At 47.1% G+C, this 25,799-nt stretch overlaps 1 protein-coding gene and 1 long non-coding RNA gene across 10 annotated transcripts in view; one reads left to right on the plus strand and one right to left on the minus strand.

Moving 5' to 3' along the window:
• The first annotated feature begins 135 nt into the window (after positions 1-135).
• Positions 136-25,543, plus strand: LOC147756832 (uncharacterized). Of its 2 annotated transcripts, XR_015324568.1 has the most exons (4): positions 136-2,667; positions 2,780-3,401; positions 14,857-19,378; positions 25,404-25,543. It is a non-coding gene; the product is annotated as an uncharacterized LOC147756832 (long non-coding RNA). The 2 variants fall into 2 exon arrangements; XR_015324569.1 differs by lacking the exon at positions 2,780-3,401.
• Positions 13,953-25,799, minus strand: part of LOC111247472 (uncharacterized) — a 45,813-nt gene continuing 33,966 nt past the window's right edge. For 4 of the 8 annotated variants that reach the window (XR_015324561.1, XR_015324564.1, XR_015324560.1 and 1 more), the window contains 3 exons: positions 16,765-16,922; positions 15,696-15,717; positions 13,953-15,491 (listed from right to left, as the gene is read on the minus strand). Coding sequence is in view for 1 of the 8 variants with exons in the window: in XM_086984711.1 (XP_086840837.1) it covers positions 15,378-15,491; positions 15,696-15,717; positions 16,789-16,922 (270 nt within the window). In the remaining 7 variants the exon portion in view is untranslated. Of the gene's footprint in view, positions 15,718-16,764; positions 16,923-24,529; positions 24,768-25,799 lie in introns of all 8 variants that reach the window. The other 4 variants (XR_015324565.1, XM_086984711.1, XR_015324566.1 and 1 more) reach the window with 4 other exon arrangements.

Here is a 25,799-nt window from a genome sequence, read left to right on the forward strand (position 1 = left end):
TTTTCTTATATGTTCATCTTTACCTCGAGCCCATACATCTAGCAGAAACATTCCGGACTATCATATTTAACATGTTCATTTAAGTGAGGAATACTGCACCATTTATTTACACACAGACATGATATGGGTGTTTATGTTTAGCACGTATCTTTGGTCTCGGTTTTTCCTTAAATTTCCGTCGTAGACTATTGTGTGATGACTCAACTGCGAGCTACACACCTATTCCAAAGAAATTGACTATAATGGCATGAAAGGAACGTTATCCTTTCTTAAAAAAAGGAACTGGTTTGGGTGAATGAAGCTGGATAAATTTATGCATTGCTTGCCCTTAAATGTTCGCTCAAGAAATATTTTTCTCTCGAAATTTGTTATACCAAGGAGAGTATCATATAAAGAGCTATGCAATAGAGTTTTAATTAGAATTTTTTTTAGTTCTATTTTTTATATAATTTAAAGAGACACATTAACTTTATTACAGTTATTTTGGTTTTATAATTACAATGCTTTCAATGTTGGCATACGTTATTAGAATGATTATTTGCTAGCCTACTACATTTCCTATCGCCGTGTCGCATTCTGATAATTGTCAGGCGCCAGTGCGCCATGTGTGGGCCCACCGTTTGACGGCCATACCTGCCATATCACCACACAACGAATATTTTACTTCTTCTCAGCTGTCTGGTGCTCTCCTTGGCGGCATGAGTCGCGTTTGCCCCCGTAACCCAGGCCCTTGGCGCTACCACAAGCTTGATTTCGTAACAGCAAAATCGCTGCCATCACCGGCGTATTTGCGGGCATCAACACCAACAACGGCAGTAGCCGGCAAACACAACACAATTGGGCAATAACGACGGCGGGAACAACAACAACAAAAAGAGGTCTTCTTCTCCTCTTCCTTTCTTTCTTTTTCTTTCTTTCTTTCTCTCTCTCTTTCTCTCTCTCTGAGAGTCTTAGCCATTTGTCCAGATACGTAGCCGCTCACTTACACATGCGGATGAGCGTGAGGCGGCCAAACGTGCGCGAGCCGCGCGACCGCCGGCCAATTGATGACGTTCCCGTCAACAGACGGTTCTCTCGTTTATTCCAGCGCGGCCCGACGTCTACCACTTATTTCGAGCTCACCCCCAATCGCTGCTGCTTCTATATCAAGTTGTCGACTATCTGCCTACGCTCTGTCGGGTCGTCGGTGTCTTTTTTGCATAACGCGAGCAACCGGTAAGCAAAGGCGGTCGAGCCAGCGGCGAACGGAGCACAGCACGCCGACTCATCGCCAGCGCACTGATTACGAAGACACGTAGGAACGATAGAAATGGCGAGCGAATAGCGATGGAGTTCTTGGCCCTGGCCGATAAAACTTTCCCCTTTAGCCATTAATGTGAGTAATGCAGACGGCCTGTAGTTGTGTTTGTCGGCAAAGAAACTGAACGAACGGCAATCGGCGGCGATGGTGGGGGCAGCGTCAACAGCCCATTTTCTTTTACCTTCCCCTTAAAGCCACTCTTAGCAGTCGTCATCACCAGCACAACAGGCACTTCCACAGCGTGCTACCCTCATCGAAAGAACAAACAAGCGGCCCACCGGACAAGAGGCATTGGATGAACGATGGAGCGGGCGACCAACGCTCGTCGGTCGGTTGCTTGTCGCCGCAGTCCCCCGGCTTCGATATCGCCATCGTTGCCCTCGAGTTGTTTACCTTGAAGGGCTCGAATGACAGCCGCCAGACGGCGCCACCGTGTGCAGCTGTTTTGAGCAGTTGTTATAAACAAGTCAGCAAAACTGAACGGCATAATAGTGGCCCCTGTGGTTAGTATGCAACTGGCGAACGACCAAGGGGAATACGTTGATTGGAACGGTAATGATGCGTAAAGCAGTATCATATAGTGTCCTATACTGTGGTATATTAAACCGCTCTTATGCTTGCGCAGCCACGGGTTACGGCCAGCAATGACAATTGCAGTAATACTTGTGCTTTTAGCACACGATGTGATGATGTATAACCTATGTATGACCTATCCTATACGTTGACCTACCTCATGATTGCTATACCGTATCGTTCTGTCATAAATTATCAACGTAGTTTATGGCTAGTTAACAAAAAGAGCCTGCTACTATAAAGTTACCAAAAAAGTTCTCGTAGTTTTATCGTATGAGTAGCTATGTTATTCGAGCTAGTGCTAACATTATCCGTCTTTCGAAACTTTCCGTCATGCCTTTAACTACTACAGCAACATTGTAGCTATACTTCTACAACTGCTATGCTGGAAGCAGCTACGACCCATTCAGTATAGGCATCGCACCGTACCGCATGGAGCAGTGCGTAAATATCCGTGATTGTTCCAGTGATTCCTTTTTCCATCAGTCTTGCTGCGCGATTCGTTATGATGCTGGAGGACTATCGCTTTTATACGTAGAATCCTCGCCGAAAGGACAGAAAGGACAGCTAGAGACGGACTTGGTGCGCGATTACTATTGGCGCCGTCGCCACTTGGTCGTCGCAGTAGCACTGCTCTACGATCAGCACAGTTTCGTTAGAAAAACGATAACGAACACACACGAACGTACAAGTGGTAGCTGCACTGGAGATCGCGACGGTCTTCTGGTAGCTACTGAGGGAAGGCTTCTCAATTGGATTGCTGCGATGGAATATCCACAACATATTCGGGACAAGTACGTAGCGAAAGAGTTCGCCAACGAAGTTAATGATTGAAGTACATTTTATCTATAACACTGCCATTTAAAAGCTCCAAAAAATCATCGTCATGTTTATTATGATCAACAGGCCAATCATATCAGCGTCATCGTCAGCAACGTAGATATCAGAATCGGTGCTCCCACCAGCATTATCAATGTAAACCACTAAGGGATAGGGAACGTGTGATTTGCTTTATCATCCGTATAAAGGAAGGCGAAGCTGCTCGTCAAGATGCTAGCGATTTTGACTATCGTTTTTCTAGTAGTTTAATGGCTAACGTATTTGCCTGGTAACGTTAGGGACTGCGGTGTAGTAGGTTCGAATCCGGGCATAGACACACTTCGTTTTGCGCTAAGGGCGAGCCGTCTGATCGACTGCTTAACGGCAATGGCGAACGTAAAATTCGAAACATTTAGGTTTTCAACTATTAAGCATGCGATGCTCGATCGTACTCGTCGAGTAGGCTACGGAAAGGATGTCAACTGAAGCCTTGCCAACACGAGTATCATGTTATTGTTAGATCGCTCATAACTAGCTGTTTGTACTTTCAGTTAGTGCGTGTGTGCCAGTAAAGGAAGATAGCGAGCAATACTAATATAACTGAATATTTGAGTAATAATAATAACTAGGACGCATCTGACGCAAGCACAACAACGCTTTCAGAAGTACGGCGACGCTAATTATAATTCTGCCACACGTAATCTCTCAGGTAGGGGAAGCATTTGCCGTTCAAAAGTACCGAGTCCCTCAGTTTAACGGTGGCTAGAATCGTTGTTCTTTGAAGATCATAAATATTTTAAGTTTTGTTAGAAATAATACCAGTCAATTTAGGTCAGAATTTTCAAATTAAGACACGGTACTTTAAATTGTATTTTCTTGCAGGATCCGTATGCTATACGTGCCCTAGTTCCTCTGATATTCTGGTGTCGTTGAATATATTATTCTACCAACGAAATCTAACAACGATTACTATTTCATTTTCAATACGAAACATAGACACGAAGTTATTCGAATGATTAATGAGTGACAGATAATTTTCCTTTCTATTTTACCGTATAATATCATACGTCTTTGCACAGAACATTCATACTTCCGGTTTATTGTCTTGACGGCTTTACATGAAGTGTGCAAGAGTTACAGCTTTTCGGTGTGCTAAAAAAAATTCTAAGTTTGTATAGCCTTTATAGGCAGCTTGATAAGTGTGCATTTAACTTAACACAAAAATGCGGCTGGCCAAAAAAAGTTTACAAGATAAGCTATAGAACGTTATAATCAAGAAGCACAAGTGGGGCATGTAAAAAATATAGAAATTTTCAAACAAACCTTTAAAAAGTAATAGGACGATCCCACTGATAGGCTGCAACACAGGTAATAGGCATTTGAAATGTTCTCGTTGCCTTCATTTCACTACCGTTTGTTTGCACAACTTGAAAACGTCCCTTTGCCTCCATCAGCTCAGAGTATAGCGACCAGAATTTCGTATCCAATATATGAGCTTTTAAAAATATAAAATGCGGTAAAAAGAAGTGCATTTTGATATTTACTATTTCTTCCGTTTTTTGCCCTAGTCAAATAGATATTCAAGCGGCCTGGACTACTTGTACGATGTGTTGCACTTAATAGCTTGTGAAGTCGAGTAATGGTATTTTCGAAACTTTAAGATACATCGTGGCGCTATGGCTATCGATAAGAGAAGCACCCAAAAACTCGTTTTAAATAGATGATTCGCAAACCAGTGGCCGCAAAGACCAACTGCTATCATATGAATATAGTCAGCCTTAGTAAACCTATGGGACTCCTATAGAAAATTGTTTATGAATGACGGGAAATGGCGTCATCCCTATCCACATGAGGTAAAAAATGGAATGGCTAGCCCCAGGAAATCCGCCTATGGCCCGAGTTAGGCCAGATGTCCATTCTTAAACGATCATGATTTGTGTGTTTGCTAGGACAGGACAAATCTCACACAGTGAAAAATGTGCGAAAAAAATAGGACAGTTATCAAGGATCTGTATATGGCCAACTGGCTCTCTGGCAGACAAGACCTAACAAACAAGGCAAAATCATTCTCCTTCACGAAAATGCCAAACCACACATGATCGTCGTTGAGACCGCCCTAAGTTGGAGATTTTGCGCTTCCCATATACTTCAGAGCTGACGTCAACGAACAATTACTTTTTCCTATTACTAATAAGTGAAATTTGTGGTCACGTATTTGGCAATCAAGAGGACCGTAAAAACCGGCCGGACGAGTTCTTCGAGAACAGACTTAAACATAGTTTACAATATCGAACAATTTTATTTATTGATTAGTGGCTAAAACGTTATATTGAAAACATACAAATTTATGAATTCGTGTAAAACGCTGTGAAGCATAAACATATTGGGCCAACGAGGTCATTTCGCCGATGAAGTTAACAGCTGTCCCTGCAACTTGTGTAGTCGTTCGGTGTCTAATTTGGTAGACTGCAACGTTTCAGTAGCTCTATATTATATAAGCATGCGTCTCCTCTGACAGTATCTGCATATACGATTTAACCTTATCTTCATGAAAGTTCGTTTACTGTATCAACAGTTACATATTAGTTCGAATTATACTATAAGGCCAATGAAGCCGCTACTGAACAACATCTCTACTTTAAGGTAGGTGCAACAAAATTTAGGATCTACAATTTGGTTAAGATAAAATTGGTACAACCTTGTATTGAATTTGCGAGCCAACTGCCGGATGAGGTGACTCGCCACGTCATTGTCTCGTAATGCTTTATCAACTTCGTAGGTCATCTTGTTCTAAATGTCCTTATTTACCAGCTGTATGGAACGAATGGTTATTTTTAAATCGATGAACGTGGCTTAGTAACATAACTGTACCTCGCCGACATGATGCATTTGGCTGAAGCCAGGTCGGACTTCCGCATTTGGAGCTGCACTATGCGCAGATATTTCTTGTACCCAGCCTTCAGGGTCTTGAGTTTCTGTATAGCTTTGTTACTGAGCAGTTTCGATTACTGTCAATATGCGGAGCCTTTATTGAAAACCAAATAGACACATGCTTGCCACCAAATAGTAACTATTAACTACGCCAGTAACGCCCTCTAAGCTCCAGCTTCTCGTTGTCATTCTTCGGCAAAAGCAAACGTGGCCAGCAGCTCAGCGACTGCGGGGCAGCGACTAACCAGCAAGCTTTTGGGTATTTCGTTCGTTCAGGTATTGCCAGTCCCAAACGCCAGTTCCCGTTGCTCTCTATAGAGAAGCTAGGTCTATATATCTGTCGGCCGACGCAGGCCTCTGTTACACACAAGCTTCTATATGTGGTCGTCGCAGCCGCACTAGCTATCGCCGGAAGTGCTGCGTCCATGGAGCGTTAGGCTGCTCACTCACTTGCCTGACCGTCTTTGAGCATGCTGCATGGACTTGACGGGGGGAAATAACCGGGGGTTGCCGGAAGTACCGGAACTAGGCAAGGATAAGATCCTCGCTAGGTTTTCCTTGGCCCTCAGTCTACTGCGCGCTCGCTGGCTGGATAACCGCTGGGAAGACTTTCCTTTGCCGATCCTAGTCTTGGACTTGCTCTGTCTTTCCGGCTACGCCACATCCCACCGGGCCACGCGCAGGCCCACCCGTTTGGCCGGCCACAATCCGCAGGTGCACCTTCCAGTAGGCGCAAGCAACGTGGCACGTGACCGCTTCTTAATTGCAAACGGCGGCCTCTTCGGCCTACTCAGCTTGCTTCCCAGCCGGACTGACAGTATAAGCCAGGGGTATGGAACGAATGGCGCTAGGGATGTCGACCCAGAGGGCGCTAAAGGCCGAAGGAGCCCATTAAAGATCCTGTACATTGCCCTTCTCCCCAGCCTTTATCCTGCCTGTCCTCGACGAGTCGAACGGTCAGAGGTTTGGCTAATAGCAACAGTAAATTGTTAGTTAGCGGAAAAAAAAGAAGGGAAATTATGTTGCGTTAATATATCCTAGGTAAGCAGTGAGTTTTCCTACCATTTTAGTCTTATAGTTCAGTCAGTGTTCAATGAGGTAATTTCGTACGGCCTAACAAATGGACAGTACAAATTTCATCATCAACAGGTCGTAGTTTCAGTTGCTTTGGACTTCTAAAAAAATAGCAAATACAAACCAGAAGAAAACAGATAGGTTACTACAGGATGCGTTCGACCTTTGCTTACGTAGCACTGTTTCGTTCATAACAAAAATAGTGAAAATGATCATTACAAGTTCTTTTGACGGTCTAACGCCTTTGCTACACTTACTTAACAAGATTATCATCCAGTAACACTCTACAAATATTTCGCAAACAGATAATACCATCTGTCATATGCTCGTCTTACATGCGTTTTAACTTTATAATCCAATAGTAAGCAAGTGATTGGCTTAGCCCAGTCCTCAACGATGGTGGGGCACCATGTAACGACTTTTCAGGTTTAAGGACTTAATTACAAGGTTGTCACTGCCAGCATAGAATTACTCGGTGGCCTAATCACGTCAGTTTATCGTCAAGGTTTTGCACCTCTTCCTATTCTTTTCCGTGGCCTTCACAAACCTCGTGCATATACACAGGTTTGACGGGCGGCCATTTCCACACCAGCTGGCATATGGCGCGTTCCGTCTCACCTCTCGAAGGCTACATTACGAAATGCAAATGAATCTTGGACTGGCATACCTCGATTAAGCAGACCGTCTTGAATTCATACGTCTAGAATCTACTTCGCATAAGTAGAAACGAGAGCAGTTTCAGTACTCAACCTTCCTCGTAACCGAACCTTGCATTGCCATGTGCAAGCGGGCGTGGGGTTCATGAGCATTCAGTATTGGGATAGACGGCTTGGAGGATCGGCCGACTAGTTAGAGTCGTTGTTATAGCTTCCGCTGTTATTATTACTGCTGTAGTTCTTGATGTTGTTTCCGTAAAAAAAAAACTGCGATCACATAGAAACGGCCAGCTGCAGCAGCAGAAACTAAAATTACTAGCACGCCTGTACGCACCGCTGCTATGAAAAAAGCTGCTCATTCATTGCTAATTAGACTCTGTTTGGGGGGTAATCCATAGCATCTGCCCACTCCAATTGACCAGAAAACGGCATATAGATGGTAAAACGCCTAAATGCGAATTTTTCTATAAATTGTTCCTAAAACAAACGTCAGCTATCTAACAAGCTTTGTTGTATATACAGTAAGTGTCGTTGCTACTGTCAGATAACCAGCGTTTCCATCGCAATTATAGCTTCGATTTGGGGTGTAAACTATTTATAAGTCATCTTCAAAATAGTGCTTCTTTAATAATTTTTTCACAATAACTGTGCGTCGGACAATATTAACCGGTGTGAACTCGCTAGTTACGCCAAAAACAAAAAAAATCCAACGAAATTAAACTGTTAGAAAATCAAACGTTCTAAAGATGTACGGGCTGAAAACGGCCGGAAAGTGCAAAAAAGACGCTTATCTAGAATATAAAATTCGCTATTAATATTCTTCTTTCTAAATAGGCTATTAATATTTGTATGAAAATTTTAGATATATACCAAAAATGGCTTTTGGACATTTCCTATAAATGTTGGAAAATGGAGTCTTTGAAATTTAAACTCTATCGAGTATTTTCCAATTTGCCTCGTAAATATCTTCCTGGGATTTTTTTGGAAGTTGCATGAAGGTTGGAAATGATGTAGACCGGGCAAAAAAGAAAGTTTTAATTATATCTATAATTTTATTAAAGTTCTTTCATCGAGGAGAGGCTCAAATTTGGAAAACGGCGTATTTTTCTCAATGATTGGTTTGTTGTTTTATTCCAATGAACAGCTTTTCTCTAGCCTATTAACGCATATCCACTACGACGAGCAACCAGCCAGAATATACATATATATATATATATATATATATATATATATATATATATATATATATATATATACTTGTTTATGCCAAATCATATTAACTTGGTTCTGTTAATTTTAGCGAGAATAAACGTTATGTATTTCTATTATCGATTTCCGTACGCATGTTATCTCTTATGTAATCTGTTTGTATTCGAGTTAACCATTAGGTAAAATAACTTTATCCAATGATAACCGAGTAGTTCTGGCTGGCCTACGATTGTGAGTTGGTCGGTGATATATACCATTGTGTGCTTGCGTCCCTATTTTTGGGCTATTTGTGTCGTCTGAGGCGAGCTTCTGAGATGTAGCGTTTCACTCTCTGTACAGGATTCACTAACGCGTGTCGATGTTTTAGCCAGTTGCACGCAGCCAGTACAGGAAATCCGCTATTGTCAAGTAACTGAAAGCAGTCATCGGAAAGAGCCACCGAGCCCGTGAGCACTCTAGGGCAGATCACAACCGCTTTTGCGGCTCGTGAAGCGAACATAAACTTGAGTCAGCATACCGCGGCGCCCGTCTGCCCGGTTGACTCGACGCTCGACTTTTTGCCCTCTTCGGAATGTTCTAGCCCTTTGGGTTCTTCTTGGCGACCTCCAATCGCTGCCTTCGTTGAGTCTTGCGACTGCCTCTCAATTTACTCCTGCAGATTGCGCTATAAATCCGCCACAGTATCGTGGAGCAGCACATTCCAGGCGCGGTTCGCTAGGTTCCCCAATGTTTCTTTCTTTCGCATAGCTCCGTTCCGTTTTAGTCAGGGATTCACCCCTCGTACCGAGGCATGATACTGCCTAACATGTACCCACCCATATATAGGTAGCAGCGCCCATTATGAACATCAGAACATAGAGCTGTAATCTTAAATGGGTTTGTGTGTGTGTGTGTCTACTGTAATATACACTATTATATGCTACTCGGATAACGGGTACAGAATTGCTCGGTATTGAACACGAATTTAAGATGTAATTTTTTTGTTCTCATCCTGTATTCCGGATACCGTATAGTACCTGACCAGGTGTATTAAAACAAATTTAAAAGATTGCCAATTTTCCATGATTACACTCGAGTGCTCTAAGAAAAATCATGCTCAACTTATAACTGCCCATGACATAGTACATAATTATGCATTATTCACATATACAGACACGCATACATTGCACGCACGCATATAGACATCCATATATAAACACAGCGACAACGGTACCGTTGCTTTCCGGATGCAAAAGACCCGTCGATCTATAGGTTTCGATAGAACAAGCGGGCACCTCGGGCAGTGGCAGGACGCTTTGGAAACAACCGGGGGGTGCCAGGAAAGGTTGAAGTGGGGTCGGATACGGGAAACTACGCCACCTTTCCTCCATTGATCAGAGCGCTGGGTGATCTTGTTGGCGATAGAACGAAGGACGGTGAAAGAGATGGTACGAACGACGAGAGCTAAGAAAGACTCCCTCGCTGCTTCCGAGTCCCCAAGGAAGACCCAGCGCGGCTTGGCGGCACCGGCTGAACTGCCGTTCCGTCTAAAGATAGGCGTCTGCGAAGCGTCACGCTTCGTGAGGACCTCTCAGCTCGTCCCATTCTAGGACTTCACTACCGCTGCTACTACTGCTACCTCAACTACTTCTACAACGACAAGTACGCCAGCCGTGGCTGCTGCCGCCGCAGCTTCTGCACTCGGACATTGACATTAGGAATTCTCCATAACTACGGGCCGGCCGCCTCTCATTTTTCGAGCTTCTTCCCTTACTCTGGCCCGTTGGCTTTCGTCGTCCTACCTAGACTTTTCTTGCGTGCAATACCTTCGCTGCAACTACCGCAGCGGCCATCACTATAGCTACTATTGCTGTTAGAAGTAATAGTAAAACTAAGTTGTCTAGAAGGGAAGTAGCCAGCGTGACGGAGTTGCGTATGAACCTGCATATAAACGCATTCGCTAGCTGAAAACCCAAGTTTACCGCCGCATTTGCTCACACAACAAATGGAAAGCAAAAGCGGAAGAAGAGCAATGTATTGACTAGCAATGGCACATGAGTGCATTTAGGGGCGTTCTTACAGGCTGCATTATACACGGACAATACACGCACATTTCTAGTGTTCCTACAACGGTCTTCTAGCTTAAATTGTTTTAAGATTTGCCATTAGATAGATTAAATACTGACTAAATATTATTTTCAGTATTGATATTTATATGTTGAAATCACGTTTATGGGTAGTTTACCTCTTTGTCTTCTCTCTTAAGTTTCGTGCAAGTGTTTGTGTTGCTTCTGTTGTTGTAGTTGTTAGTTCTGCCACCCAACTAACATCGTCGTTGTTGTTTCTGTTGTCCCCACCATATCAGCCCACGATAGTAACAGATAAACAGGAAACAGGGCGGGGCATAGGGAACTTTGATGCTTGACGACGCGTTGTACTCGCCCCAGCCGTCATCGCTGCTACTGCCGTCGCCGCCACCAAGAGCACCGCCAATGGCACCGCCAGCATCTCATCCCATCGCGGCCGCCACTAACTTCTATCCGCAGCATCGCCTTCGTCGTTGGCGCCGTCGTCGCTGCTTGTTGTTGTCATAGTGTTCGTAGAAACGCGTCGTCATCGACTTCTTCGTTTTCGTCGTGCATCTAACCGGACCCAAAGGTCCAAACCCCTGCCCACCCGTCTCTACCAGACTCGCAATGCTGGTGCTGTTCTCGTCGCCTGTGCTATTACCACGTCTGCTAGAGCTTCTTTACCAATCGCTCGTCCTGGGCTTTCCTATGATACCACCACTGCGCGCTCGGCCCCTAACTCGGACCGATTCTTTCGTGCTACTCTACCAGCAGTATCCTTCGTTCGCCTTCTTGCTCACCACCTCTACATCTGTGTCTGCCTTTCTTTAGTTCATTCCGTCCGCTTTCTTCTTCGTTTCCTTCGTCGTCGTCGTCGTCGTCGTCGTTTTCCTCCTCCTTCTTCAGCTTTTCCTAGCGTTCGTTCGTTCGTTCGTTCATTCGCTACTTCTTTCGTTGGCTCACTGGTTCGTTCGCTCGTAGTTTCGTACGTCGCTGGCTTGGTCTGTCCGTCCAGTGCTTGCTGGCCTTCCCGCCCGTCTGGCGGGCCGGCCTCGTCGGCTGGTCCGTCGCTTGTTCGCCCGCCCGCCCCCTCGCTAGCTTGGTTAAGTTGCTCGCTGGTTCGGTTCGGTCCGTTCCTTCGGCCTGGCTGCCTGGCCGCCTGTCGCTGCTCCCGCTTTGCGTCCCGTCTTCCTCGGGTCTTCCCGTACTCTCATTCTCTCGCTTGTCTTCTTCTCCACCCTGCCACTTCCCCGCAAAATATCCCCAATGACCCCCACTCGTCTGCCTGCCTGCCTGCCTGCCTCCCTGCTGCCTGCTTGTCCTCATGGCCAGAAGGCGGTAAAGGGAGCGGCAGGCAGGAGCTGCAGAGTAGGCAGCGACGGGAAACGGGAAGCGCGCTTCTCTCTTCCCAAAAATTCCTCTGCGATATCCAATAGAACGAAGAACCACACGACGAAAGAAGATGGTCGATAGAACGAATTCCGAGGAAAGAAGTCGGAGGAGGTTTGGGAACGTGAGGGAATGGGAAGCCGAAGGGATGGAATGGACAGGGTGCGGAGGGTGGAGGCCGGGGGAAGATCGGGCCAAAGGGCCGGGTCCGACCGCCGCGGGGGACCCAGACGGGAAAACGAGAGCGAGAAAGAGAAGTGGCAAAGTGAGTGACGAAGAGAACGAGCGGCCGCCGAGGCAATGCGGGCAGTTGGCGAGAGCGGCAGGCAACCGAACAGGATGCATTTGCCTCGCGAGAGAGGGAAGAGGCGAGAGAGGGGGATAGTGCGGGAGAGGACGTGGGGATGGAGTGAAAAGAGAGGGCGGGAATGGAGGGAAAGATAGGCCCACGAGGAGAACCAGCAGGATGAGGTGAAGGATAAGAAATAGGCACTCGCAAAAGGACGGCTAGTGTCGACTGCAGAACGTGAACGAGGAAGAGGGTGATGGTGGCAGGGGGAAGAAGAAGGGGGCGATGATGGGAAAAACGAACGGAAAAGCGAGGAAAAGAATGAGTGCGAGCAAGGAAAGAGAGAAAGGGACAGAGAGAAGACTGAAAGAGCAAAAAGAAGTACGAAACTGGTAGGGGCTAACGGCAACTGTGCGGGGCTCGTGCGTGGACGGGTGCGAGAGGTGGAAAAGGAGAGGGGGAAGAGAGGCGGCGAACTGGCCTGGGGTAGTAGAAGAAGAAGAAAAGAAGCCCAGTGGGATGAGAATGCGAGTGTGAGCAAGACGAAGTGCGGATCCCAACAACCCAACACCCTGACGGCGTTTCGCCCTCCGCTTGTCCGCCTGTCTGCGTGGCAGGCAAGGCGGCAGCGAGGCAGGCTTCCTTCGAAGAGACTTGGAGGTGGGGCGGCTAGTCTGCCGGGGCTGCTAGATGGGAAAGCACAACGATGGACGCTTCCACAGGAAAGGCAGCTGAGTTTAGGGCATTGGCAAAGGGCTTGACGGGAATAGGGACCAGGGGGGCTGGTTATGGGGCGTCTCAGCCTAAGGGTCGGAGAGATGTCGGGGCAGATGTGACAATTTTTGACACGCGGCTGACAGTTACAAGGGCGGGAGAAGCAAGCGGAGAGGTCACAGGTGGACGACTTACCGCGACAAGCAGTTGGTGAACGGCAACGGGCCGCAGCGGCAACGGCCGCAGCGACAACGGGCCACGGGGATGGGAAACAGCAGCAGGCAGGGGATTATCCAACGAAGACGCAAGATCATGTCCAAGACAGGGGCATTAGGAAGGCGGCAAGCCGCGGGAGAACAGGACAAAAGTCGTTAGTCAGTCTCAAAGGCCAACGGCGCGATGTAAAAATCCGGATACCGTTTCGGTATTCCTTTCTGTCAACGTCAGCGACGTCACCATCGTCTCCATCTCTGTTGTGCCGTTCTCCTTCACCGCAAGTGAACCAACAATTCACTGGAAGCTTTGGAGTACGCCGGAGAATCGGGCAGACTGTTTGTTTGTCACGCCGCGAAGCGTAGTCTAGCGCATATCCTTCGCTACGTTGGCCGAGATGGACACTGGACGAAATAAGTTCTCGAAAGTCACGGCCGAAGCTTGTGTGACTACTTGGACGCCAATACTTCACTGCCAAATTAATTAATGACGCGAAACGGATAGCCAGAAAAGTTTATGCAAGATCGTGAATATAAGGAATTTAAATAGCCAAGAGAAAGGTCATATAAACCATCCTGTACAGAATGTAACTTGACATGTGATTATTGTCTGTAATATATATATATATTAGTTTTTTTTGGTTATATATACATCAGATATGTAGATAGATATACGATAGCATGTAAGTATCAAAAGCATTATATGAATTAGTTGTTATAGTTAGACGAGAGGCGATCTGTGGTATATCAGAAAATCTTATTTTATTGAGTATGTGCATGATACATGTACATGGTGCTAACAGCAATGAGACGCTACGAGTATTGAAGATTTGTAGAAGTGTACCAGTTGTTAGCTATTGTATCGTTACTTCCAACGCCAATGAATTAAATATTGTAGTCGGCTCAAGTGGTAGAGAAAGGGCACTATTTCACGTAAAGCGGTAACAGCATTAAACAGTAGAAAAAGATCAGATAATCGGGCTAGCAATAGCGGTCAAGTAGAGTCACGACTTCCTTCTACATAAAGATTCATAATCTATTGATTCGTTTCATTTTCATCGTAACCGCTACTTCGATATCGGTAAACGAGTGCCCAATCCTCAAACTTTGCCACTCTTTTGAAGGATACACGTTGGCTGCTAAGTACGTCGGTCCGGACTGGCAACATTTATCACTGAAATCAAAAACACATGCTGACATGACCGCACCAACATTTAGCGACTTCAGCAGTAAACGGCTCCCATTTCTAATATGTGTAAACAATTGAGTATAAGTCGATATTTAATAGTGACCTTCGATCTAATCTACGCACGCGTTCTCTTTGATACTAGAACTGCTTATACCACTGTTCAATGAAAAAAATTCGGAAACGGCTGATTTAAGCCTACCGTGCTATACCACGCCATCCCTACACGGCAATCATAGACACGGCCCAATAAACCTTCGTGCACGTTTGGCCTTGTCGCTTCCGCTATTGTGCACTTAGATGAAATAGTCCACCGATGTGCAAGTTTAGCCATACGTATATTTTAACTAACTTTAGTTTTACTCGATCTTTCAATAGCCTGGACGGGATATGATAAACTATGCACTATATCTAGCCGATAGAAATGTCCAATATTATCATTTGTTGTCATTTCAGGTAATAGTTCTACATTTCCTGCCAGTTGGGCGCTCGTACGTTTCCTTACTGTTTGAGCTCTCGATTTACCACAGCAGCAGCACGGCAGGTAGACAGCGTTCCATCGAGGTCGTTCAAGTCTACAAGTGTTCGGCCGAGCCAGCCACCGTTAATGTCTCTGCCGCAATGATCTGGCGAAGCTAGCAGGCAATGCTTGGATGTTAAGGCTGGATCGCGTCACATACTGCACAGGCTTAACGAATGTTTCTGCTGCTGTTGTGCGTGCACTTGGGAGCAATTGCACGACGACTGGAGTGGCTCTGCCGTTCGGGTCTGCCCCTTGTACACACAGAACCATAGCACACAGCACAACGACTCTTGTCGGCTGCAACAGCCGCCATTGAATCTCTACTCAGCATCACAATGACAATTACCATCCGGTAGACGCAAAGCAACCCAACAGGCTAGGCTAGCGAGTAACACGACCCGTCCTCTGTCCTGTCCTCATGCACTCACCTTGAGAAGGGCCTTCTCAGCCAACGCTAACAACGAAAACTGGAACCCTTGTTAGCATTTTTTCGTGGTGCACAGCTGGGTACATTGCGCATAACGACCACAAGGCCGTGGGTTAACTCACGGTTGCTACGGTCCCCAGTCTATTATGAAGAAAGTATCGGATAAAGACAACGTGGGATTACAAATTTTCTGTTAGCCGATGGCAGAAAAATGGAAACTAATAATTATGGTTTACTGCAAAAAAAAGAGCGCTACCGGAACATTTTTGTAATTGCGTTTGTACTCTCGAACTAAGGTATTAGGAAGCCGTTTGAGGTACTCGGTAGAAAATTTCTTCATCTTACCGTGGACTTGCACCTTGATTGCCTGTAATGAACGTACTCGTTAGAACTTCTCTATAGAAAAAGAACTCTTACATTCGACTTTTCGTAGCGCTAAATAATCAGCTTCTCCAAGTGTTAACAGAACGAACGTACGCATGCGACAGTACAGAAGAGAGGCCAGATAAAAAGGAAACTCTATATTATAAGTTATCTTTGATGGGTGGCAGACAATGAATAGTGCGGACTATTCCTGTATAAGATTTTAGGCTCTAAGTTAAAACAGATACGTGGCGTCCTGAAAAGCATCCGGCATCTTCAGTTCCTGATAAAACTTATACACGCTGAACATTCAAAAATGAACTGAAAAGGCTAGACTTGTAGAAATGTTGTTGGCGAATTTTTCAAGCTGTACACTCACTATATGTACACTGTAAAAGCAAATGATACGTTAGATCGCTGTCATTTTGAATTATTTGACATCTTTGTACGACCCATTGCGTTCTCCAGTTAGTAAGTATATTATAAGGTGTTTATTGACCTCCAAACCGTAATTGCCCCACCCATGTTAGATGTAAAGCGGCTTTGGGGTGAATTGCTTGAAGCGTTTAGGTGTTCTGCATCTCATGTATTCAGTGAAGTTAGTTATAGAAGTTCATATAGCTACCGAAATTAAGACACCTTAATTATCAAGTATTTCTAGCAGTTAGCGAGTATTGGAACCCCAGGCTCTGAATAATATTGTTACGTAAATGTTTCGGCTCATGTTTATTAGATTTTTTGTGGACATTTTAGCATAGCTAAACACTAAGACGGTCGCACGCAGTCAGGACATCCAGGCGATCCGTATTAGTGTCTAAATTTTGCCGGTGTTTCTATAGACAACAGGACTATCCTGTTTTTCCTGTTTAGGAAAATCGAAAGGTTACTGGAAGCATGCAATGAAATGCGACAGCACTCAAGTTGATAATTACAGAAATAGTTAGAGTTACAGTGGAAGGTTCTTCTCATTACATCTTGCACCTCTATTTGAACATTTGATTAAAACAAACTTGATATCTATGCCATATTGTCACAACATTATTCCGCTTACTTTTAGTGTTTGCGTATTCCTTACGTATGATTTCCTTGAACGGTTTGCCAATCGTCGAATTCTCCTATTCTACAGCAATTATTATATCTGCACACGAAACTGCGAAGTTGAACGTGCTGCCGTCGCACACGCTTAAGGAAACTTCTGAAGCGTACGCTCTGAAATTCAACGATGGCCAAAAAGTTTAACCCTGCTCGTTTTTTTATCTTTCTGTCCAGTTCTCCATATTACCCATTTTTCTGCCTAACATTCAGGCCTACGCTGCACCCGATGTGTAGTCCTTGTTTAAAGCAGATCGAAAACAGCATCGTTAACAAACGAAGATGTATACGGACATCATAGTCGAGATAGGACATCATACTTATCATTTAACCCATCCCAGCCTAGCCATGAAACCTCTAAGACAAGGACTAGCGTCTACCGCTGCTACCGCCGCAACTTTAACGGCAGCAACGACAGCAACTTCATCATCATGATTGTCATTGCTACCGCTGCTACTGTGTCTTGCAGGGTCCTGTCACTATTGCTCTCGTCATATCCATATCTCTTTGAAAGCTTCAAAGCCTCCCAATATCCCCGAGGATTTTCGCTAGCTAGCACCTAGTCGCCGCTGCTCCTGCTATCGCCTACCCGCCGGCACTGACGCCACCCCGTCGTAACAACAGCGGCATTTGGTCGCCTCACTTTCGGGCTGTCTGGGTCGCTGCTGGCTAGCTGTGAACCGCTTTTGCTGCACTGGGACTCTCCAGCCGCTTTGCCACTTCTGGTTAGCACCGTACCTCTGTCTGCCCACACGGGCGGCTGTGGTAGTTCTGAGCCGCAGTGGCAAGGCGAGCCCTTTAGCAGGTTTAGCTGGATAGCTGGCTGCTTTGGCCGGTGGCCGTCCCCTCAGTGGGGGTCGTACCCAAGGGAACCAAACCTTCTCAGCCCGCTCGAGGGCGGTTGCTACTGCTTAGCTGCCTAGCGGCCTGCCTAGCAAGCTGGCAGGCCGATGGACGGTCTGCGGATGGCCGGCGTTCCTCCTAGAGCCTTCGAGGCCCTCTAGCAGGACGTAGTAGCTACGAGAAGCCGCAGCGCTAGCACCAGCAAGGAGTAGTGTAGTAGCGCTAGGGAGCCAAGGGAAGCAGTAGCTGCCAAGACGGGACTTGGCGTAGGGAACGGGCTGCTAGCTGCTTGTCTAGCTGAGATGGGAAGAGCTACGTGGACTATGAGGAGGGCCATGAGGGCTGTGAGCAGGCGGCGGATCTGGGGCAGCACGGGGGCAAGGGAGGGGGCAAGATAGGGTGAGCTCTTGGGCATCTCCAGAGAGCGGACGATCGCCAAAGTGAAAGAAGAACGAACGATGGGAAAAAGCGTGAAAGAACCTCGAAGCAAGCCCTTGCTGCTGGCTGCCTGCTACCGCCTGTGCCGCCTGAGACCCGTGCGCGCTGCCGAGAGAGCGAACCTTCAGAGTTGCTTTCCTATTTCTGTTCCCTGCTGGCCCATAGTTTCTGCTCCGCTTCTACCACCACCACCCTCGGCCGTATCACCCCCACTCTCGCCCTTCGCCCCATTTCGTCCCTAGCGGAGTTGCCCCAACTCGAACCCTTCGGTCGTGCGCTTAGTTTCTCCACCCCGCCACCGCCGCCTGCGCCTGGCACCCGCTTGCCCGAGGGTGCAGCACGGATAGGGCCAGGCAACGGTGGTAGCGGCGAAAGCAGCAGCAAGCAAAGCGGACAGGTAGGTAAGCAGCTAGGCCAGGCAGTGGGCATTACCGGTCTCGGTCTCTATAGAAGAGCCAGCAGCGCTGCTGCGGCCGCCTTAGCCTTCGCCGCCACTACAGCCGCCAGCCATCGCTGCCACTCTCAACGGGAGCAAATGCTGCTGCTGCCGCCACCCCTTGAGTTAGAAGCAGTATTGCCAATGCTGCTGTGCTGATTGTGGTAGCGTACGTTAGCAGTGCTTCTGCTAAGGGGTTTGAGATGAAGCAAGCTCTTCCGCTCTACGGACTCGTAACAGCTCGGATGGCAGCGGGAGGAGCAGCGTCAAGAGCAACAACGGCGGACGGAAAAATCTAGCGCCTAGCTACCCCTTTTTGCCTCCATTCCGTCCGTCTTCTCTTGCTTCTAGCTTGCTTTTAGACAAGCAACATCGGCCACATCCCACGACGCTGCCTTCGGTTACGATGGCGGTGGCAATAGCACTGCCCAAAGGCTCGGATCACGAGAAGCAGCAGATCAGCAGCAGCATTAGCAGAGAAAGCAATACAACAGCTGACACCGTGTCCACTACCCCACTGCTGCCGCCAGCGTCACCACGACTAGCGTCGCGTAGACAGGTAAACACGAAGGCAACCAGCTAACAGGTCGGACTACAGTCCGCACGGAAGAACCCACGAACGAAGACAGGCAACGTAGCTAAGTGGAAGTAAAGATCAGGGTCAAGGGGCAAAACCGATACTGCAGCCGGCTTCGAACTAAATCCAACAACAACTGGCAAAATCGTTATTAGTCTCTTTCTTAAGAGGACGACGTCAGCGACAGTGGACATCCGACTAGCGCTCTGGTCAGAGGGTAAGCGCGTCGCGTCGAAGGTTACCAAGATGGAAAATAAGTGACAATGAAAGTTGGCACAGGTAAGTAACGATTCGGACATTGCAGAACTCGATATGACATCGCAATATAGTACTACAAAGACTGATGTGATGCAAAAAAAACTATATGTTGGTAGTTGTTATTAGCCTTTTTAAGCTATACGATCATATCGGATTCTCTACCATGTATGTGGTGAAAAATCTGTTCAATGTGTTTGTGTTTAATGAAAATGTGTTTAAATAATAATTTTTTATTATTTGAACAAAACATTTGATACAGTTATAACGATTAAATAATAACACTATAAATAAACGAGAATTTGCCATTGGTCTAACTCACATGCAAACTTTGTAAATTGGTATATAAAAGTAACATGTTAGCGCATTTATTTACTCTGATCTGCGTGTCTATGAGGTTGCTATATTTTGATTGAGTATATACAATATTAAATATTTGACAGCAAAGCAAGTTATTCACAAATAACCACGTAGTTACGCAATGTTCAGCAGAAGAAGCTTAAAAAAGTTCCCATCGCAGTTTTCCTTTTTGAAACTCTTTCTTCCAGCGCGATCAGTCGGATTTATTATACCAATGCCATCAGCGTTAGTTTCGGGTCGAACGTGTCCTAAACCGCCGTACCCTCTTTGAGTCATTGGCGCTCTGTCCCGTTTCCTGCTAGCAGGCAAGCAGCACCCCCATAGAAGGGGGTGCTGCCCCCGGGTGGCGGCGCTTGAACCCCTTCCTCACAAAAAAAACCCACAAACCCCCACCGGCTTCTCCTTCCCCAGGCACATCGTTTCCCCAGCCCTCTTAGTTGGTCCGGCCGAAGACCAGGCCGGGTGATCTTCGGTCGGTCGGTCGGTCGGGCGTCTAACCCACCAACTATCCAGACAACCCAACCGGTCGCTAACCGTCGCACCAGACACTGACCCACCTCTGGACAGGACACGAAGCACGACAGATATCACGAACAGCAGCGCACCCTGTTCAGCCAACAAACTGCGCCGATCGGGACCGCCAAGGAGGGGGAGCTCGCACTAGCTACACTGTCCTTGTAGTGAACATTGATATCTATCACGAAGACAATTCCCGCTTCCACCCCTTCCAAAAAACCCCAGAAAACTTCCTCTACTCGGCAGAATCTTCTGCATACACACAGACACGCAGAGGCATACGCACTTTCGTAGATGCCGTCCTTTCCACTTCGGCAGAGAACGAAACACAGACATTGGATGGAATATCACCACCATAAGTGATACAAAGGAAGTAACTGTGGTGCCTTAAGAGGGGTAGGCAAGGTCAGAGAAAAACATATAAACAAAGATGAGGTTGTGTAGGACTTAATTGCGCGCATCTGCACTATGAGATTTACAAGAGCATTTTATATTACAAATGTATGCACGGTCAGCAATCGAAGGTATGAAACATTCTTAGTTATGACCTACTAGCTAATTTGAAATAAAGCGAGAAAAACTATTTGTTACACATATCTTCCGAAAAATTAAAATGCCTGTATTATTAAGTCTATACCGGCGCATTCAGTGACTGCATAGGGGTTTGTACGTGCGAATCATTGCAACGGCGGTTAAAACGGCGGCTCCTAGTTGTTTCCTAGCACATGGAAAAATCTTTACTAAACATTGGATCGAGCATTACATAAAACTATATGTGCACAAGCAAGAAAAACTGAATGACAAACTCTGTACTACCTATACTTATTTTATCTCGAGGTACGATGGTCAGGTCAAAACATTGGCATAGTAAACGTCGCCAACTCGACCATGGTTACTGATTAACTTCTTTTCCAGTTCTATCTATGTCCTTCTTCATATGCGAATCTTTTTCAAGATGGCGTCTGTGTTAACACAGTCGACTCAGTCATCACAAAGACAAACTCGGAATTTCTGGCCGCCCAGCAGAGTAAAAGGTTATAGAAGGCAGCTTTACTAAAGCAGTGTACGTTTCAGCAAGCATCGGCGGACGGCGTTCGAAGAATTTATCAACGCGGTTATTATTGTGAAACTTCAACATCTAGGATTTGATGCATCAATAGTTTCATTATTAAGTGTAATTGTGCGATATTTTTTTTCTATACGAGAATTGGAGACAAACAATTGTTATTTGCTATACACGTGTTGTTTAAAATGGCCGTCATCTAAGCACATTATTATTCGGCAATCCTAGTCTGCTACTCCCAATTACAAACTTCAACATGTACTTCGAAGTGGATAGGATCCTTCAAAGTTTCCTTTACTGTTAGAGTTAGCCCTAGTCCTACAGTCGGCGCACAGGGTTACCCAGTGCAGAATGGAAAAGTCGGGGGATTTAAGACTACGAACACATCTTTTTGCTCAGAATCGATCCCTAACAAAAACAAGTGCCGGAAATGTGACAAAGTATGTAACGATTCTAACTCCTTTACAACTAGAAGCATTGAACGCATTTGACAGAGCTTTCCCTGGATCTGAGCTAAATATGTAGTTAGAAACATAAGTTTTTAGGCACAGAACGTTGCGTATAACGAAAATGAGAACAGTATGTTTGTAAAACACAGTATACTTGCCATAAAGTATTTTGAGTTGCTGTACGTTGCGTGCACACTAGGTGTCGCGCCGTGACATTTCTGTTTTTTCACAAGCATACATTAATATATCATCTGATTCCAAGATGCTCCGAAGGGCCCAGCAGCCTCGTACGTAATGAGAGAACGGAATGAGAATGTTCGTTTCATTAGAGAGCAATTCCATGACTAAGGATAAAAGAATCATTTTTGAAGCAAAAGGGTTAGAAAAGTTTGCACATCGACCAGTCTGGCCTCTACTGCTGTTGCTATTATTGACCAGCCGCTGCTGCGGCAAATGTTTTCCCGTTCATCCTCCTGGGAGTGGAACGGATAATCGCAGGGTGGGGCGGAGCGGCAGTCGAAGATGAGGGACGCCTAAACTATCGGGATTCAGATTCTCCGTTGCTGCGTTAGCTGGGGACCTCCTTGTCACCATCGTCTCGAAAGGAAGATCGCCACTAGCCCAACAAAACCAACAGCCACAGAGCAGGCATTACTATCCGCTAGATGGTCTATGCGTCTTTGGGACTGGCTGTCAGCCGATCCCACTTGGCTCTCAGCCTGATCCGCTCTTGCCAGCTAGGCCAGCGAGAAGACAGCGGCCAACTCAGCAGTGATCCCGCTTCATCCATGGTCGGCCGATGGTCAAAAGTTGCGAGCTGACCATAGCAGCCACCGTTGTCGGTGATGATGATTATGATGCTGAGGACAACGATGGCGACGACGAAGGAGTCGACGAGGACATAGACGATGTGAAAGAGCGATACGTCTGGTGGGCGAAAAGGAGAAGAAAAGGCAAAGACGCAGAAGCAAGAGAAATTGCCTCTACGCTTTAGTCGTCCTGCTCTGGCGAGCAACGAGGGAGTCGTGGCGGTAGCAATAACAGTAGCCACCCTCGTTGCGGCCGGTCTGTGGTATATAGCCGTAGTCGTGGAAGGCTGGCACGCTTCTGGACAGCGCTAGTGGCAGTAGTTGTAGTAGTAGAAGAAGAAGAAGACGAAGTAGTGGTAGGCAAGACTAGTTCCACGCGAAGACGTTGGAAGGGGTAATGGCACCGGCTCTTGGACAGGCTGTGTGCTGTTTGTAGGGGCACACAGGCTAGTAGCAGCAGAGCGCTGGCTGCGTTGGTCGACGCTGGTGGTAGCCGTGAGAGTGGTGGTGGCTTGGTGAATGTGCGCCAACTGGGGACGGAAGCAGCGTTAAGGGGACGGCTATGGGCGGTTAGGGGTAAATGGGGTCGGTCTAGGAACAGCAGCAGCAAAGGCAAAAGCAGCAGAGGCTGAAGAGTTGGAGTGGAGCAAGAACAGAGCGGCAGCGACGGCTGTGGCTGTAAGAGGAGGTGGAGCAGCAGCAGCAGTAGGACGCAAACGACGAAGGCGAGTTAAGGAGGAGCACGGCGAAGCAGAGAAGGCGAAGCCGCTAAGGCCGAGTCGGAAAAGGGGAAGGCGGTGGCAGTGGCAGCCAGAGCCCCAACCCCCTGTACGACTCTTGTGGACTGCTTGCCGCACCCCCGGGGCCGCCTCGCCTCGTTCCTCTGCCGGTTCGTCCCCTTTCCCCATGGGAGCAGCTCGCCTGCCTGCTCGCAAGCCTGGCCGTCTCTCCTCGTCCGCTCTGGAGGCTCGGCTCGCATCTCTCAAGCAGCCTTACCACTCGTTGTTCGCCTCCAGCCTTACTGCCGATGCTGCCTTCGCTGGCAGCTTGCTAGCCAGCTAGGCTTCCTGCTTGCTGCGCCTCCTGCCTACTCTCCTCGGCTGTTCTCTGCTCCCAGCTCAGTCGACGGCTCTGGCCTGCTGCCGGCAGGCCGACGGGTGCCGCCTGCCTCTACCTCGAAGGCCTCTGCCGCCGCCGTACACACGAAGAAGGCGAAGCGGGGGAAGAGGAGCGGCAGCGGTGGCGGCAGGCGAGCCGAGCAGGCGGGGAAAGTACGAAGAGCGGAGTGAACGAAACGCAGATAGAACGAAGAAGCGCGCGGCTTGTGAAAGACGCTCTTCTGCCCCATCCCCGTGCACGAACCTACCCCCATCGCATCCCCTCCAGCGCTCCTGCCCTCCCTCCCGCCGTTTCTCCCTCCCCCTCGTCCCTCTTTCCCGTCGCCCCATTCGTCGGTTCATCCCTTCTTTACTCCTTCTTTCTCGTAGATCCCAAGTAGTAGACTTTAGCAGCATTACCCCAGCTACACTCCCACAGCCCCTCTATCGTCGTACTGCACTGAGCAAGCGGCAGGCAGCCCACAGACCTCCGCTAGACGCCCCCACAAAGGCTCAGCAGCAGTAGTAGTATTCGCCGAGCTGCTCGTGCACTAGGTAAGCAGACAGGCAAGCAGGCAGGCAGGGCCAGTCGTTTGACTATCTAGCTGCCTGCCTCCGTCTCTGCCTGAGTTCTACCAAACAAGAACGAGCAAGCGGCCGACGAACTGGCCGCCCCTCTTTACGCCATTACCTCCCAACTCCCCAACGCCAACCCCATCTTCGACAGCCACCGCCAGCATTGCCATCACCGCTACTATTGTATGACGACCACTAGTAGTACCACAACCCTCCACAAGACGACAACGACTAATACCAGGCAGCCGAAGCAGCAGCGGCGGTGAAACAGCTCAAAAACGTCGATACAAAATATCACCACTCACACACTCCGTGCTGCTGACGGTCGGCAACCGATTGCTGGCTTGCCGAACCCGCCACCAAGTCGGCTGTCTTTGCTGACTCTGTTCGAGCACACGCCGTCTTGTCACGCCGATGTCACGTGGGTCAGACGCGTTGTATCGAAGAGGGTGGCAAAACAGAATACTGCAAAATATGGCAGGCCAGGTCAAAACGACGCGAGACCATCGGACGAAAACATTGCGCTGACAACGTTGCCGAAATCTGAAGAGATAAAAACAATCACAGCAGACTAAGAGTGTAGTTGGTGTTACTGGCTACAGTTGGCTATATGAGACGCTATTATTTTTACGAAATGATGCCCTGAAGGTGATCCGAAACTGTATCATACGCAGGTAATGAGCGACTCGACGAGTGCTAGGTGCTCGCCATAGCCGAAGAACACGCAGCAACTGTTTTAAATGGGGGATAATGGGTAGTAAACGGCCATGAGGATTGGATTCATTAAGTAAAACCTGGCTTATCATTATGCAATTTAACATGCATTCGCGGTACAGAGGTTAACTTCAGCGTATCTAACACACGTTTTTCCACATGTTCATGATTGCATTGTCGAAAATATTGCACATGCTGTCACTTATAAGCAAACGTGATTCACTTCACAAGGGCGTGCAACGTACGTGCAACCTAACCTCAACGTACATCAGCCTTGCTAAATGTTCTAAAGTAATATTAATATTTTAGTAATACTAACGGGTTAGATTTAAAAAAAGAGAACTTGATTTATATAATCTCATATATTTAGGTCAAATAGGTCAAAATACAACTGTATACGATTGCTTGCTAAATGTCGCCAGTCTGATATCCTTCCGATTTTTTTTTATCCATTTGCTAATATAGGATACAGCGAGTAGCCGCGCGAGATAAGCCGAAGCACGCCCGTTAAACGTACACAATTGAACGAGATGCGCGACTGTCTCGTAAATGAGATTGTAATGCGTTATGCAGTTGTCCTGGGAAGAGTGCAAAGTTCGATCATCAAAGCCGCCGTCGAAGAACAAGCGGTTAGAGTGAGCATAGGAAGGAGCTCGAGTATGAAGATTGAAGCGAGCAAATGAAACAGAAAGAGATCGAACATCGTGCGTTTCCAGGCCGTTAAAACAGGACACCACCATCGACCTCTGCCAGAAGCCGAGTTGCGATCTCTCGTCTCTATGTCAGGAGCAGAATTTCCGGCCGCCCTTAGGGCCTGCTGTTTCCTCGTTTCTTTATGCTTGAACCGCTCTCCCACGTTTA

Source organism: Varroa destructor, unplaced genomic scaffold, assembly GCF_002443255.2.
Source record: "Varroa destructor unplaced genomic scaffold, Vdes_3.0 BEIS01000003.1, whole genome shotgun sequence".
Classification (NCBI taxonomy): domain Eukaryota; kingdom Metazoa; phylum Arthropoda; class Arachnida; order Mesostigmata; family Varroidae; genus Varroa; species Varroa destructor.